The 18,622-nt window shown below is 44.3% G+C and overlaps 1 protein-coding gene across 1 annotated transcript in view; it reads right to left on the bottom strand.

Moving 5' to 3' along the window:
- Positions 1-18,622, bottom strand: part of LOC311131154 (protein kinase C alpha type-like) — a 206,223-nt gene that overhangs the window by 64,616 nt on the left and 122,985 nt on the right. Inside the window, 2 exon segments of the mRNA XM_084163991.1 lie at positions 920-1,054; positions 1,167-1,323. Coding sequence (XP_084020117.1) covers positions 920-1,054; positions 1,167-1,323 — 292 coding nt within the window.

Below are 18,622 nucleotides of genomic sequence, written 5' to 3'. Positions count from 1 at the left end.
GATTCATGATTTCGACTGGCTGAGAAATGCTGCCTGCCTGTCTGTCTCGTCCCGACTCACAACACGTTCATTACTATGGGACAGCAGTAGATTGAATTTGAATATTGAAACAATGTTGCAAATGTCGGAGAGACAGACAGCAAGTTTATACAAATCTCCGCTGTTGAAAATTAAATGTTAGTTTAAAAGCTTTTTATAGCGGAGATCAAGTTTATAAATTGCCTGGCTGGGCTGAAGAGACAGTAGATTGCACAGTCAGATGGAACAGAGTAAATAGGCATTTTAACATCATAGATTTAGCCGGTGGCAACTTGTGGAATAGACAAAGGCTGAAATGCGGTTTTATCCCATCAGCATTCAGGATTAGACCCACTCGTTGTATAAATTGTATGTTGTAGGCGTCTATAACTTTCTCACTCATCATTATTCACGATTAATTCAGGATTATCTGTCATCATGGTTGCATCCATATTCATGTAGAAGTGGTTAGAAACATATTATATTCTTATTTACAATAAAAGTGACCCCAAAATGACACAATACATTATTTACCATTAATTTCTAATGGGCACAAAATAATCTGAAACACAACCAAAACAAACAGCAAACACTAGTCACTTTAATAATGATTACATACAGTTATTACTGTATTCTACTGTATTCTAGTCAATGTCACTCCGACATTGCTCGTCCTAATATTTATATATTTCTTAATTCCATTATTTTACTTTTAGATTTGTGTATATTGTTAGATACTACTGCACTACTAGGAACACAAGCATTTCGCTACACCCGCAATAACATCCGCTAAATATGTGTATCCGACCAATAAAATTTGATTTGATTTATGGCGGGCACTGTATATTCCCTACCAGATAGAGGAACACCGCATTGGAATGTCATCTAATATTGTACTTACCAGCCACACACAGGCGATTTGATCAGCTCTGACACACCGAAGGACAGGGAGCCCATGAAGTCGTTCCTGGTGGTCCGGTCCCAGTCCCACACCTCCACAGACAGCCTGCGGTCCTTATCTGTAGGCCTCAGCTTGCTGGAATAACACACATACATATGCACAGGGTTAATGATAATGACTACATTACCCATTATACACAAACGTGAAAGGGGCCTAACACTGTGACCAGGGGTACACCTCAACTCACAAAGTGAAAGACTCGTTCCAGGTGGGATTGAGGTTGGCGCGGATGGTCTTGGTCTTCTTCTTGGTCTCATTCTTGGGGTCTGGGATGAGCTTGAGCTTGACGTAAGGGTCAGACGAGCCGTTGGGGTCCATGGGGATCAGATTTCGACCTTCGCCCACTGATGGAGAAACAATACAGGGGGAAAAGATTGATTTAGAACTAACAGTGGTACAGGTGACATCATTGCTTGTACAGTGGTTTACTTTGAGAGGAGTTAGTGTGGTCTTTATAAAGTGAACTTGTAACAGCATGATGGATTTAATAATGGGCATGGAAATTCAAAAATCAGGGGACATTTTATAAAAATAACCCATATGCAGACAGCATAGAAACCTGCTAGAGACGGTTATACAGTATGTGTGTTGTTGTTACTATTTCAGTAGTACCAGCATCCCTGTCTCCTTCCCTATGGTCCTGTGTTTAGCCATGTTCAGTAAACAGCTCCCAGACACCAGGGACGTTAGCACTCCATTAGCACTCTGGCTCCCAGAGCCACGGAACACAGCCAACCACTGCACATTATGCAGGGCATCGCCACAGAGAGCGACAAACTGAACGCCTGCCTGGCCAGGCAAGCCCTTAAGCACAGGAGACCCGGAGACAGCTTCTCATGTGGTCCTGTCAATCAAATACTGGCCCTGACATAATGGCGCGGTGGTGATAATAATGCTAGATTGACCTTTGACCCAGAAAAAGAGCAGATAAGCTACTAGAGTAAAACTGCATAATGGATGCTATTTTGGCACCCTGTGTTGATAGGGTAGAGTAGAGTAATAGAGTCTTTATTATCCCGAGGGGCAAACCATTTTGCAGCACATAGTAAAAACACAATGAACACATGACAATAAATACACACAAAAACTATATATACAGCAATATGTACACAGGAAGTAGACCTCTAAACCAGGCATGAATAGAGTCAGTCCATACCTAATAACACAGTACTACAGCTTATTGAGAAAGTTGATAGCAGCTGGCATGAAGGAGAGTTTTGACCTTTACATTTAGAGAGCCTGTATCTTCGCTTTGAGGAAAGCAACAGAATTTCATCAAAAAGGGGATGCTGGGAGTCCCAATTGATCAATATTAAAGAAACTGTAACTATAGTAATTCTATTAAGATATAGTAATTATATTAAGCTATAGTAATTATATTACCTAAATCAATTTTTAACTATAAGTAATTATATTTCCCTCATAACACCAAACGTATTGAAAATTAAACCTGTACTGTATCATATCGTATGAGCCATTGATAGTTCTATTTACATAACAAAGAGGCTACATATTTGCCTCTGGGATTGTCATATGAGAGTGAATTAAGTTACGAGACAATTCGATAAGCCATGTGCAAATAAGCTTTTAACTTGCTTCTGTCTGTTCCTCCCCCTTGCACCTGTGATGGAGGATTTTGGGGGTTAATCTTGTTTGGATAGCGGGTGATGGAGTATGCTGTCAGAGGTGAGAGAGGGCTGGAGGGGGAGAATACTTCATTGGGAGAGACAGGGGCTTTGTGCCCTACATAGTGCACTACTTTTGACCAGAGCCATATAGGGAATAGGGTGCCATTTGGGACTCAAGGCAGCAGCTCCTCTTCCTGGGGTCCAAACAGGGTTAAACAATTACATCACAGCAAAACACAACAGCCTACATCATAAAAACATCAATACATCATACCAGAAATCATAATTACATCCCACCGCTGCCACCAAATGCCATTCCTGGCAGGACAATGCATATCAGAGGAGATGGATAACCACAAGCAGACAAACGTATTCGCAACCAGGCTAACTCGCAACTAACCTGCTAATGGAACTAGGCTGGGATGGGGGAATACTGTATTGAAGAAAGCTAGGATGTGTCTCAAAATGGCACCTTATTCCCTATACAGTGCACTACTTTTGACCAGGGTCCTATAGGCCCTGGTCAAAAGAAGTGCACTATATAGGGAATAGGGTTCCATTTGGTACAGACCCATTCTTGCCTACACTTGGCTAGGTAAGGAACCTGTTCCTCCAGGCCTCTCTGAAGCATGTGCGATGTCATTATAGCATAACTCTTTGTCATGCAATATTGACAGTAGGTAAAATATGTGAAGATACTATCTTGATATCTGTTTCCAAAGTGTATAATGTCCTAGAAATGAATTCACACCTACAAACCTATGAGAATACATGTGTACTGCCCAGTTTTGTAAATACCAGTTAATTATTGCATCCAGTATACACATACTGTATGAACATACAATGTACAGACACATTCAATAGGCTTATGTTTATACTATAGTTTCATTGGTATAAATACAATACACAACATCTCCATATAGGTCCAAGGTAACATACTAAAATGTAGAGGTGACCAATGACCATAACCTTTACTACAAACAATTTATTCAAGGACCCGACTTTAACTGTCACAATACAAAGGTTAGGTTTTGAATATTGTTCCAAATAAAGGTGTAGGCAAAGCACCAGTAGCCTATCCAAGTGAACTTGAATAATGGCCTTAAGTTTTGATAGCGTGGGGGAGGAGACAACAGCATCATATTACCTGGCTGGACTGTGGTGTGTGGACTATGTGAGTGTGCTTGTGTGTAGAACCAACTCCACCAAAAAGTTATTTAACTGCTTGTGTATAACCCATTGTCCAGAAAATAATATTGTTAACTCAAATTTGAACAAACCCTCGTGTTCTCTTTAAAAACTAAACTCCATTTCCATTAGTAACCAGTAGGAGGAACCCTAGACCTTCTAATAGACTGTCTGTCTGCGCTGCTTGCATCTGACTCTATCCTAATAGTTGTACAACATGCTGCCTACCACCTGATGATCTTCACACAATACATGGAGATTTCTTTGATAGAATTACAGTTGGTCTTGTATAATCTACAGTATTTAATTTTAGAATATGTGCATAAAAAGCCTTATTTTAGTGGACTGACACATTGGTTGCGCATCACACGTCTCCGACAATTGTATCTCCTACAAGTGTACAAGAGTATCTCCTACAAGTGTACAAGAGTATCTCCTACAAGTGTACAAGAGTATCTCCTACAAGTGTGTGTGGGCGTGTCAGTCAGTGACTGAGTCCTTATTGACACGCTGGGACGTGAATGGGGGAAGAGGCCTCAACGCCACCGTTACCTTGGATACCAGAGTCTCGAGGACAGTCTCCTTATAAAAAGTGCCTTGGATTCAAAAGAACAGGCATTTGTTACGTGATTTATGCTGACCTTGTCTGAGTGGGTGCAGTATATTGAGTGATAGACGGAGATATAGCAGAAGAAGTGAGTCAGATAGAATTGTGTTGGTTAGAACTGTACTTCTCATTCTCCTTTCAGACTGTTTTTCTCTTTCAGTACATGGGTTTGTACTTTGTACCAAATCAAATCATATTTCGCATACACATATTTAGCAGATGTTATTGCGGGTGTAGCGAAATGCTTGTGTTCCTAGCTCCAACAGTGCAGTAATATCTAACAATACACACAAATCTAAAAGTAAAATAATGGAATTAAGAAATACAGAAATATTAGGAGCAACGTTAGAAATGATATGATATCTAAATGTTTCTAAAACTTGCTTCTTTGCAGGAGTTTTCCAACAATTCTGCAGTTGTCCATACAGCACCTATCTTTCACTATTGGTTCTAAATCTAATGGAACTAATGCATAAACAGTAGAAGATGAATGTCAAATGTAAAGAGGTCAGGGAGTGAGGCACCAATGTCAGAACGACTGGGCTGGATAACGGGGGATAATTTGAGCTTTAGGATACAGTTGTTTTTCTGAAACCATAAGAAGAGGGGTGGGTCTGTTAGTCAGTCACCAAGTTCACAGGGGTGGGGGTCAAAGGGAGGGAGGGAAAGGGTGTGTGTGTGTGTGTGAGAGAGCGAGAGAGAGAAACAGAGATGGTTGCGTGTGTGTATACTCACAGACACAGAAACTGACTCACTTATTTATTCAAAATAAATAACAGTCTGTTTGCGTACGAGTCTGTAGCCTGTCAACTATGTGTCTGTCTATCCCTGTTCTCTCCTCTCCGCACAGGCCATACAAACGCTTCACACGGCGTGGCTGCTGCCACTCTAATCTGGTGGTCCCTGCGCGCATGACCCACGTGGAGTTCCAGGTCTCCGGTAGCCTCGGGAACTGCCGTTCTGCGACCAACAAGGCAGAGTTCATCTCAGTCTATGACACCCTCCAGTCCCTCGACTTCTTGGCGCTGACGGAAACATGGATTACCACAGAAAACACTGCTACTCCTACTGCTCTTTCCTCGTCTGATCATGTGTTCTCGCATACCCCGAGAGCATCTGGTCAGCGCGGCGGAGGCACAGGTATCCTCATCTCTCCCAAGTGGACATTCTCTCTTTTCCCCCTGACCCATCTGTCTATCTCCTCATTTGAATTCCATGCTGTCACAGTCACTAGCCCATTCAAGCTTAACATCCTTGTCATTTATCGCCCTCCAGGTTCCCTTGGAGAGTTCATCAATGAGCTTGACGCCTTGATAAGTTCCTTTCCTGAGGATGGCTCACCCCTCACAGTTCTGGGTGACTTTAACCTCCATATGTCTGCCTTTGACTCATTTCTCTCTGCCTCCTTCTTTCCACTCCTTTCCTCTTTTGACCTCACCCTCACACCGTCCCCGCCTACTCACAAGGCAGGCAATAGGCTTGACCTCATCTTTACTAGATGCTGTTCTTCTACTAATCTCACTGCAACTCCCCTCCAAGTCTCCAACCACTACTTTGTATCCTTTTCTCTCTCGCTCTCCTCCAACACTACTCACTCTGCCCCTACTCAGATGGTAATGTGCCGTCGCAACCTTCGCTCTCTCTCTCCCTCTACTCTCTCCTCTTCCATCCTATCATCTCTTCCCTCTGCTAAATCCTTCTCCCTCCAATCTCCTGATTCTGCCTCCTCAACCCTCCTCTCCTCCCTCTCTGAATCTTTTGACTCTCTATGTCCCCTATCCTCCCGGCCGGCTCGGCCCTCCCCTCCTGCTCCGTGGCTTGACGATTCATTGCGAACTCACAGAACAGGGCTCCGGGCAGCCGAGCGGAAATGGAGGAAAACTAGACTCCCTGCAGACCTGTCATCTTTGCACTCCCTCCTCTCTACATTTTCTTCATCTGTTTCTGCCGCTAAAGCCACTTTCTACCACTCTAAATTTCAAGCCTCTGCCTCTAACCCTAGGAAGCTCTTTGCCACCTTCTCCTCCCTGCTGAATCCTCCTCCCCCCCCCCCTCCCTCCTCCCTCTCTGTGGATGACTTCGTCAACCATTTTGAAAAGAAGGTTGACGACATCCGATCCTCATTTATTAAGTCAAATGACACTGCTGGTCCTGCTCACACTGCCCTACCCTATGCTTTGACTTCTTTCTCCCCTCTCTCTCCAGATGAAATCTTGCGACTTGTGACGGCCGGCCGCCCAACAACCTGCCCACTTGACCCTATCCCCTCTCTTCTCCAGACCATTTCCAGAGACCTTCTCCCTTACCTCACCTCGCTCATCAACTCATCCTTGTCCGCTGGCTATGTCCCTTCCATCTTCAAGAAAGCGAGAGTTGCACCCCTCCTCAAAAAACCTACACTCGATCCCTCCGATGTCAACAACTACAGACCAGTATCCCTTCTTTCTCTCCAAAACTCTTGAGCGTGCCGTCTATAGCCAACTCTCCTGCTATCTCTCTCAGAATGACCTTCTTGATCCAAACCAGTCAGGTTTCAAGACTGGTCATTCAACTGAGACTGCTCTTCTCTGTGTCACGGAGGCTCTCCGCACTGCTAAAGCTAACTCTCTCTCCTTTGATACTGTGAACCATCAGATCCTCCTCTCCACTCTCTCCGAGTTGGGCATCTCCAGCACGGCTCACTCCTGGATTGCGTCCTACCCGACAGGTCGCTCCTACCAGGTGGTGTGGCGAGAATCTGTCTCCGCACCACGTGCTCTCACCACTGGTGTCCCCCAGGGCTCAGTTCTAGGCCCTCTCCTATTCTCTCTATACACCAAGTCACTTGGCTCTGTCATATCCTCACATGGTCTCTCCTATCATTGCTACGCAGACGACACACAATTAATCTTCTCCTTTCCCCCTTCTGATAACCAGGTGGCGAATCGCATCTCTGCATGTCTGGCAGACATATCAGTGTGGATGTCGGATCACCACCTCAAGCTGAACCTCGGCAAGACGGAGCTGCTTTTCCTCCCGGGGAAGGACTGCCCGCTCCATGATCTCGCCATCACGGTTGACAACTCCGTTGTGTCCTCCTCCCAGAGTGCAAAGAACCTTGGCGTGACCCTGGACAACACCCTGCGTTCTCCGCTAACATCAAAGCGGTGACCTGATCCTGTAGGTTCATGCTCTGCAACATTCGCAGAGGAGGACCCTACCTTACACAGGAAGTGGCACAGGTCCTAATCCAGGCACTTGTCATCTCCCGTCTGGATTACTGCAACTCGCTGTTGGCAGGGCTCCCTGCCTGTGTCATTAAACCCCTACAACTCATCCAGAACGCTGCAGCCCGTCTGGTGTTCAACCTTCCCAAGTTCTCTCACGTCACCCTGCTCCTCCGCACACTCCACTGGCTTCCAGTTGAAGCTTGCATCTGCTACAAGACCATGGTGCTTGCCTACGGAGCTGTGAGGGGAACGGCACCTCCTTACCTTCAGGCTCTGATCAGTCCCTACACCCAAACGAGGGCATTGCGTTCTTCCACCTCTGGCCTGCTGGTCCCCCTACCTCTGCGGAAGCACAGTTCCCGCTCAGCCCAGTCAAAACTGTTCGCTGCTCTGGCACCCCAATGGTGGAACAAGCTCCCTCACGACGCCAGGACAGCGTAGTCACTGACCACCTTCCGGAGACACTTGAAACCCTACCTCTTTAAGGAATACCTGGGATAGTATAAACGTAATCCTTCTATCCACCCCCCCCCCCCCCCCCCCCACACACAAAAAAAAAAAATATATGTATATATATATAAAACAAATGAAAATTAAAAATATACTCTAAAAATTAAAAAATTAGAAAAATATTAAAAAATTAATTGTAAAGTTGTTGTCCCACTGGCTATCATAAGGTGAATGCACCAATATGTAAGTCGCTCTGGATAAGAGCGTCTGCTAAATGACGTAAATGTAAATGAGTCTGTGTGTGAGTGTACGCTTGTGTGTGTATGAGTGTACGTGTGTGTGTGTGTGTGTGTGTGTGTTGTGTGTGTATGCTTATGAGTGTATGAATGTGTGTGCATTTCCTAGTGTGTGATTCTATCCCTGTGTGTGTGTGTGTCTTCAGCACAGTGTGACAGGTGAGGTACAGCGAGTGTCATTAGGCGACAGCGATCCCTGCCTGGCGTAGAGTCATGCAGCTCAATGGCAGAGAGAGAAAGACTGGGAAAGCAGTGCTCCATCTGGGAGCCCCGCTGAGGAGTCAGGGTGTGTGTGTGTGTGTGTGTGCATGCATGCATGCATTTGACTGAGTGCGTGTGCGGCAGGTTAGAAAGCGTGCGTTTCAGTTTACATGCACATTTGTCTTTGCAGCCACTTCCAATCGACTAAATATATATGTTCTGGTGTCTTGGACTAAAAAGCACTTTCAATGGAGATTCTCCACTGAGCTTGCTTTTCAGTCCAGGACTAGGCTTAGTGTCCGGGAAACCGCACCCATGAAGTTTCTGGTTGCCCAGAGAGTTGACCCAACATTGCAGGTCAACTCTGGAGGGCTTTTAAATCCACATAAATGGTCTAACTACACAAAGCATTCTCTCTTTTGAGGCTGAACTTAACCACCCTCCTCCAACACTCAAGTCTTACATGTTAGGCCGCCTCCTCCTCCTTTGGTAAACAATCTATGAATCTAGGAACCCCTCGCCATACCCACTCCTCCCATAAGTCCCCCTCCTTATCCTGTCCCACCACAATCCTGCAAGTCCCTTCCCATGGCAGTCCCCCTCCATACCTGTTCCCATGACAGTCCTTTAGGTATGGCCCCTATGGCATCGTACAGAGAGCCACAGAGAGCGAAGGTTGTCATACTAGGAGTGAAGGCTGGCTGGCTATGGGACTAGGGTGAGGGCTTAGCCACAATAACTATTCTGTGGCAGTTGGCTGCTTGCCCTCTTCTGGGTTTCTGTTGACATTTTAATTCGCTCCCACTGTGTCTACACGTTCTGTATATTGGATAGCGGGGCTGTTTTATGACAGTGGAGTCAGTGGGAGCAGTAGTGTCGGGGTGGACGGCTGTGGTGCTAAGGTCAGTATAGGGACTCTTCTGGTATAGGCTGGGACTGCTTGGGTTACACATTGCCTGTCTTTGGAGGTGTGATATAGTAGGTCAGATGGGTAATAAATGTGCAGTGTGAGGTTCAGTGACCTCATTTGTGTCAGTAACTGTTGAGCATCACCACAACGGTCACAACCATCACCACAGTCAACATCGTCATCACCGCCAACACCGTCATCACTGGCATATAGAGAATTCCTAATTTGCCTGTAGAGTGTTTCTACGGACAAACCCCTTGATTTAATCATCCAACCAGGCTCCTTTTGAATCACATGAAGGCAATCAGGATTTTATTTAATTCGCAGGATTTTATTTAATTCCTAGGCCTGGTAATTACAGCTGATGACTCACAGACCCAGCCGCTACGGTGTCCTGCTAGGGTCATTATCAACAACAGTGAAGTATTTAGTGGAGAGATTAGAATAAGGAAAAAACTGTGGGCCTCATGGAGGGAAAGACTGTGCCAGTTTATACTGGCACTAAGTAAATTGAATCCACATTGCAGACTATGTGGGAGTGGGAGGGGTAATAGTATGCAGGCAATGGGTGCATCCCAAATGGCACCCTATTCCCTATATAGTACACTACTTTTGATAGGGTGCCATTTGGGAAGCAGACCCTGTATCAGTTTCTCTTTGTTAACTAGAAAAGAGAGCATTATGGATCCTGAGAGCAAGTGCTGTATAATACACAGCAAATCTGATTGATTGTAATGTGATTGACAGCTCACAAAGGCCAGCGGCCAAGCTGAAAAGGATTTCTTCAGCTTTCATGACAGCAAAGACAGACGACTATTGAATGCAGACAATGGTGTCCTGTATGCAGGTGAAAGCCAAGACTTGGATATAGCATTGATAGCCAAGGGTGGTAGGCCAATATTCACCTTTGTAAAGTTCTATAGCTTCTTACCAAAATGTGATATTGACTAGACACAGATGTAGAGCTAATACTCCCTAACTGGCAACACGTCAATCTTCCTGCCTCTTGCCTAGTATTACCTCAGAGAAACTACCTAATGATGTCTGCCATGTAACATATTCTGATGCCATGTCAATCACGCCGTCTACAGAGTCTAGACAGACAGTGTACTCATGGCTCTATATCATGTTATGAATCAGAGATTCAAAGACCAGAGCGACAAAACACAGGAAAGCTGCCATTGTAAATGGCCACGAAAAGACGATTAGAATTTGAGGAGGCTGAGGCCCAGTTCGATTATAATTTGAGGGACTGAAAGAGAGAAAGAACAGAGGGATGAGGGATAACGACATCCAAAAGAGAGAGATGGATGAAAAGGAGTGCAAAAAAAGAGACAAAACGCAAGAGATCGAGATGGATGGAGAGTGGGAAAGACAAAAAAGCAGGAGATTGAAACGTGTTTAACTAAAAAGAAGGAAGGAGAGACAGAAAGAGCCTGGGGATGAGGGGGTTGTTCTAGATTGAGGTTTTGCAGAGCCGAGCCATGAGTCAGACTAATTACACCTCTCATCCTCACACACACACACTCTCCCATGACTAACAGGCCGCAATTACACACCAATCAAATCAAATCAAATGTTATTTGTCACATGCTTCGTAAACAACAGGTGTAGACTAACAGTGAAATGCTTACTTAAGGGACCTTATAAACAACACAGAGAGAAAAAAAGAGAAATAGTCTAAAAACATTAAAATAAAATAAAAGAATAACACAAGGAATAAATAGAAAAAGAATAACACAAATAATAAATACACAATGAGTAACGATAACATGGCTATATACACAGGGTACCAGTACCAAGCATAAAACCAAACATGCACACAGACATCTGTCTGGTCTGTCTGGTCTGGTCTGGTCTGGTCTGTCTGTATTAATGTTTTTATGGGTTTGATTGACTGAGTGTGTATTTATGAGCATTTGTCAGTCTCTGTGTGCATTATTCTGAGCCACCCAAACCTCCTTCCCCTCTCTTCAAACCTACCATATCCAGAGGTACAAAACAGAAACAGAAACAATACCACCCTGTCTCAATGAACAAAGGCTGAGGCCCGAGACAAAACAACGGAACAACAGAGCAACACACAGAGGGAGAGAATGGACTCTGTGTTTGAGAGAAGAAGAGAAGGTGGAAGGCATGTACCCCGAGGTTTGTCCTCAACCGGAACAAAAAAAAGCTGGTTCTGTCCAATTAGCTCCCTACGGCACCATTCCTGTCATAGCGATTTCACCCATCTGTGTTTTGCCTTTCCTGCAAGCATTTCACCCTCTCTGTTCTCTCCCGTTCCATAGCTCGCTCTCTCCATCTTCCTCACTCATCCCGCTCTATTTGCCCCCTCTCTTTCTCATTCTCTGTTTCTCTCTCTGTCTCTATCTGTCGCTCTCTGTCTCTCTTTCTCCAGGCATCATGGAGAAGTCAAGTGGAGCCACCATTCTTCCTGTGCCAGAGCAGTCACTTCCTGTCCTCTATGGGGAAATTCTGGTGACGAGTGACGTCACTAACGCTATATGTGGTCTTCCTGATGCAGGAAGGAGAGGTGTCATAGGCCAGCTGTCCTCCTGGCCCTTACCAATACTGGAGTGTGTGTGTGAGTGTGAGTGTGTGAGTGTGTGTGTGTGCATGTGTATGTGTGTGAGTGTGTGTGCATGTGCGCGTGTGTGTGTGTGTGTGTGTGTGTGTGTGTGTGTGTGTGTGTGTGTGTGTGTGTGTGTGTGTGTGTGTATGAGAATACAGGTATGATTTTAGATCTTGAAGAGGCAGGGTAGTGTGCATGTTCTGAAGGCACCTGGGTGATGACTCTGGGTTTGTTTTCCTTGTCGGTTTAAAAGGTAAACCCCTAAGTTCCTCAGCTCAATACACAGAGCACTTAGACATGGTGTGATATGAGAAGGAGAAGGAGGATGAGGAAGAGGACCACCCTGTCTAAGGGGAGAATCCTAATTTCCACTTAAATTTGATTTTCACTTAGTCTCCCATTGACATCAATGCATGACTAAGTGAAAAGTTAGAATTCACCCCTGAATATTCACCTCAGCGCTAGGAATCTCGTTGAGGTGACGAGCCATGCGTAAACAACGAGCCATGCGTAAACTGTGTATTCAAATGTTCGGAGGTCTGATAAACCAAATTAAACCAAATTGTACGGCTCTAAGATGTGGGAAGGCAGGGCTGAGTATAGGCTAGTTAAGTCTGTATAGGCTAGTTAAGTGTATGATATACACACAGACACAGACGATGGACGGACAGACAGAAAGGCAGGCCGACAGACACACACACACACGCAACACTTGTCATTATGATGCCTTGCTGTCAGTAAATAGCCACAAAATTCAAATCCATTTCGTCAGAATGGTGATCCACTAAATAAAAATATAAACGCAACATGCAACAATTTCAACGATTTTACTGAGTCACATTTCATAAGGAAATCAGTCATTTGAAATAAATTCATTAGGCCCTAATCCATGGATTTCACATGACTGGGAGTATAGATATGCATCTGTTGGTCACAGATACCTTAAAAATAAAGGTAGGGACGTGGATCAGAAAACCAGTCAGTATCTGGTGTGACCACCATTTGCCTAATGCAGCGTGACACATCTCCTTCACATAGAGTTGATCAGGCTGTTAATTGTGGCCTGTGGAATGTTGTCCCCCTTCTCTTCAATGGCTGTGTGAAGTTGCTGGATATTGGCGGGAACTGGAACACGCTGTCGTACACGTCGATCCAGAGCATCCCAAACATGCTCAATGGGTGACATGTCTGGTGAGTATGCAGGTCATGGAAGAACTGGGACATTTTCAGCTTCCAGGAATTGTGTACAGAGCCTTGCGACATGGGGCTGTGCATTATCATGCTGAAACATGAGGTAATGGCGGCGGATGAATGGCAAGACAATGGGCCTCAGGATCTAGTCACGGTATCTCTGTGCATTCAAATTGCCATCGATAAAATGCAATTGTGCTCGTTGTCCATAACTTATGCCTGCCCATACTATAACCCCACCGCCACCATGAGGCACTCTATTCACAACGTTGACATCAGCAAACCGCTCGCCACACAATGCCATCTGCCCGGTATAGTTGAAACCGGGATTCATCCGTGACGAGCACACTTCTCCAGCATGCCAGTGGCCTGTGAAGGTGAGCATTTTCCTACTGAAGTCAGTTACGATGCGAACTGCAGTCAGGTCAAGACCCTGGTGAGGACGAAGAGCACGCAGATTAGCTTCCCTGAGACAGTTTCTGACAGTTTGTGCAAAAATTATTCAGTTGTGCAAACCCACAGTTTCATCAGCTGTCCGGGTGGCTTGTCTCAGATGATTCCGCAGGTGAAGAAGACGGATGTGGAGGTCCTGGGCTGTCATGGTTACACGTGGTCTACGGTTGTGAGGCCGGTTGGAAGTACTGCCAAATTCTCTAAAACAACGTTGGAGGCAGCTTATGGTAGACAAATGAACATTAAATTATCTGGCAACAGCTCCGGTGGACATTCCTGCAGTCAGCATGCCAATTGCACGCTCCCTCAAAACTTGAGACATCTGTGGCATTGTGTTGTGTGACAAAACTGCACATTTTAGAGTGGCTTTTTAGTGTCTCCAGCACAAGGTGCACCTGTGTAATGACCATGCTATTGAATCAGCTTCTTGATATGCCACACTTGTCACGTGGATGGATTATCTTGGCAAAATGAGAAATGCTTACTAACAGGAATGTAAACAAATGTGTGCTCCAAATTTGAGAGAAATAAGCTTTTTGTGCGTATTTCAGCTCATGAAACATGGGACCAATACTTTACATGTTGCGTTTATATTTTTGTTCAGTATAGTTTGCACTGCTCGCATTACTTTGACATCCCATCAGCAGTAAGTATATCATATATTATTATTATTATAAAGTTGTGTGGACGCTGTCCGAGTGACTTGAAGGCTACTCAAAGTGGCGATTGGCAAAGATAGAACTGATGTGTAAGACAAGGCCCTGTGTCTGACTGACAGGCTCATTTAGAAAAGGTGAAGCAACAAAAGAGCTGTGGAGTAATGTGATGGATATCATGTTAGCCCAGGGAATGCTAAGGGAATCCAGCCGTATATTAGGCCTTGTGCTGCTAAACAGCCAAGCATGTGCTTTACAGGGAACCAATAAGCAGGGCAACGCAAACACACTGGCTAAGTTTGAGTGTGTCTGTTTGTCTGCCTGCCTGGGAAAATGCATTACATTCCTATCATAGGAACGAGGAAGTTAACTTTAATGTGGAAAAGGTGGAAAATCCTTTTGGACCAGTTAGCTGCATTTGTACCTCATATTAATTGAAATGACTTATGTAAGTAAACATTTGATAGAAATGTCATAATTTACTAATGTGAAAAGTTTGTTATATTATTTTTAGCATTTTTGCATAATGACATAATCATAACACTGCCAAAGAATGATAATATTAGCTGTTATGAAATGACTACCCAGGTGTTGCTAACACCTAGCCAACATAAACCTCTTCAAATCAAGAATCTACTTTCCCCAGTGAGGTCCAGCTTCATCACAGCTTTCCTGGCTCCATCATATCCCACTATAACACATTTCAGTATAAAGAGAGAGCTCCATATCCTGTTTGGCTGCCAGTGCATTTAGCATTCTGTCCACTTTAGATGAGCCCTAATCAGCGTTCCAATATGACCTGTCTGTCTGTTGACGGGAAGAGCAGTTAGCGAGCTAGCACTAATTGTTTATGAGAAGAGCATTTAGCGATTTAGCTACTGGAATGTTTGTGTGCGTGTGTGTTTGTGTTTGTGTTTGTGTGTGTGTGTGTGTTTGTGTTTGTTTGAGTGTTTGTGTGACTCATAGCCATAGCATAGCCGAGCCCAGTGGAAGGGTGACCGCTGCTCTGTACTGAAGCTAAATAGAGTTAAACAGAAGCAGAATGTTCCAAGGAGAAGCCAGCCAAAAGCCAGAAAACCCTTTGAAGCAGAACTGACTGAGTGAAAGTGACACTTAGATTAAGGGAGTGACACTTAGTTGAAGGCTGCTTGGGAAGGCTACCGCCAGCCAAGGGATAAGGGATACATTGAGACACATATACTCAATTGGAATAGACGTGGGTCTGTATTTGTTAGCAACATGGCTTGGCACTCTTTGCTCTCTTCTCCTTCCTCCGACAGTGTCATATGATGGGTGCCCACACAGAGTCCTTGATGTTCTAGGGCTGCAATGCCCAGTAGTATCTCCTTAACGTTTTTGTAGGCCCGGTGCCAATACTTTCAAAACGCATCCTTCCTTCCTCCTTTGATCCCTTTGCTATCACTGATTTGACTGGGTTGGTGTTAAGCTATACAGTGGAACCCTTACTCTCACCTATCCAAAATAGATTAGATTAATGATTGCATGAAGGGGTGGAGGAAAGAAGAATGCATTTCAACATTAGAACAGGGCTATAAAGTATAGTACAGTACATGGGTCATCCTATCTCCACTTCCTAGTGCTATTTTCTCTCTGTAACTAGATTGGATTGGGAAAGTTTTAAATGGTCCACTCCCCTTCCTGTTCCTGATTCCTTCCTCCTCCCCTGCACTTAATTTCACACTAGCAATTATGCCGACGGAGGGAAGCCACCCTCAAATTATACACACACGTCAGGTCTGGTTTGGGCGCTTGGCAGCCAGCCAGGCGTCTGATTGGGCAGTGAAAAGTGACCTCACATATCGGAGGGAAACAAGTTTATCTGGACTGAGCTGAACTGAACTGCAATTTTCTATCTAACAAAACATTTGGGGATACATAATAGAGCTAATATGGTTCTAGAGTGAACTCTCAATAATGGAAGATTTAGGGCAAGTGCTGTATGACAAGTACATGACTTGGCATTCTCAGTTCCCTGGAAAAGGAAACTTAATGTTAAAAGTGTGTGTTTTACCCTTTGGAATGAACTTAAGCCAAAGATCACTGCCCTATTTGATGGAATATTTCCGGGGTTGCCTCCATCTCGTGGGTGATAAAGTGATAACTGTGTGTTGAGGGAATGTGATACAGGAGGCTAAAGGCCTCCTGTAGCTCAGTTGGTAGAGCATGGCGCTTGCAACGCCAGGGTTGTGGGTTCGATTCCCACGGGGGGCCAGTATGAAAACTGTATGCACTCACTAACTGCTCTGGATAAGAGCGTCTGCTAAATGACTAAAAATTTACAAAATTTAAAAAATTTGGTGACCCCAGCTTAACCAGTTAATGGACTGACTGTGTGTACATGTTTCCAATTTCCTACAGCCCTATGTGTGGTGTGGTGGGTAGGGATGTTGCGGTGACCGTAATACCGCCACACCGGCGGTCAACAGTAATGAAGGCAGTCAAATTCCAGGTGACCGTTTAGTCATGGTAATTAGTCTTCTCCAAGCTCTGATGATTCTGATGGTCATTAGAAGCCTACCCAACTTGCTAACTACCTGGTACTCAGCACTCTATTGTCCCTCTAATCACTCTGCCATCAATGCAAATGTAATCGAAAATTGAATCAAACACTTCATGAGAGCCCATGAGCTCATGTTGCGCAACATTTCTATAGGTTATGCAATTGCGTGAGAAAACAGTGATGGCCTCTACTAAAAAGAGGAGGTTCCCATCAGCTTTCTATAGACTTACAATTTTTATTTCTAAACTTTCCTAATATTAAGCACATTCCTTATCTTCACAACAGGAGCATAGCCTACATGGCTGGCATGAAAATGAACCATGGAAAGAGCGTCCTCCATTCGCTATTTAAGTGCATAGATGACATGTATTTTTTCCCGCTGGCCCTGTTTTGAGACAGGTGCATGACAATGGTCCATTCTAAGTCAAAACAAATTTCACACATATATTATTTAGTATATGTAAAGACAAGATTAAATCAAGAATAGTCTGATGGGTGACAATATTAGCCTATCACTTTATATATTATATTTTATCACTTGTGAATGATGTCCGGCACAAGAAACAATGCCTTTTTTTGGCGACTTTTTCAAATCATAGTCGCACACCTCATGTAGCCTAGCCCATAGGACTATATGTTTTGATAAGGTTTGTATCACAGCTAAAATGGCCAAATAACTTCTTAAAATAAAGCACATTCATCCGCTTTACAAGGGGTGTAGAGCCTAACTGTCACGATCGTCGTAAGAAGCGGACCAAGGCGCAGCGTGATAGGCGTACATCTTTTAATGAGTACTTTATACAAAGAAACAAAACAACAAAATGATATGTGAAGTCAAAAGGTTCACCAACACAAACCTATACAGAACAAGATCCCACAAATAACTAGTGCCAACAGGCTGCCTAAGTATGGTTCCCAATCAGAGACAACGAGAATCAGCTGCCTCTGATTGGGAACCACCCTGGCCAACATAGATCTACACGACCTAGAACAAAACATAGAAAATACAACATAGACAATCCACACCCTGGCTCAACATATAAGAGTCCCCAGAGCCAGGGCGTGACACTAACTGACATACATAAGCAACGCGTGAGTTTCAAGTTTGGGGAAGATCATTTTCACCATAAAAATGCACCTTTATAATGAAAGCATTACATGCATAATCACATTTGCGGTCACTTTTGATAATGGTATTTTCCCGCTAATGGAACATTCACGCTTACAGCCTACTGTCATGTGCGCATTGCTGCGCTTATAATGTGAAGAAATAGCCTAATAGTTTATCAACATTTTAAGCTAAATGTTCTGATCTGTTGCGTCAGCCACATTGCGTAAAAAAGGTTTTTTGATGCTAGTGGTTGTATTAATTTGGGATCTATCGCATCCCACAACTGTCCCAGACTATGTTTGGAATATTTATTTCTCGCACAGAATAGGTCAACTTTTGTACTATGGGGGAAAGTAGATTGACATAGACTAGTGCATTTGCTGTTCGTTAGGCCTACTCATCTTGTTGGCTGACGAAAAGTAAATGTGGACAGTTCTTCCAATATCTTCAATATGCACCTCGGAATTGGATAAGGACGCGCACAGTTCGTCCCCGATGTGTCTGTCTTCACTTGTAGCCTGTGAGAAAGACCCGATCACGTGATGGAGAGCCATGTGAGCGTGCAGCACTCAGGGAGCAGGGCACAATGCAGCACTCCGGGCCAAGGGCACAACGGCCACTGGCCGCAAAAAGAGAGACACCTGTTT

Source organism: Coregonus lavaretus (genome assembly GCF_964263955.1).
Source record: "Coregonus lavaretus genome assembly, chromosome: 6".
In the NCBI taxonomy this organism is placed as follows: domain Eukaryota; kingdom Metazoa; phylum Chordata; class Actinopteri; order Salmoniformes; family Salmonidae; genus Coregonus; species Coregonus lavaretus.
The sequence above is the reverse complement of the archived record's forward strand: the minus strand, read 5'-3'. Positions and strand labels throughout refer to the sequence as shown.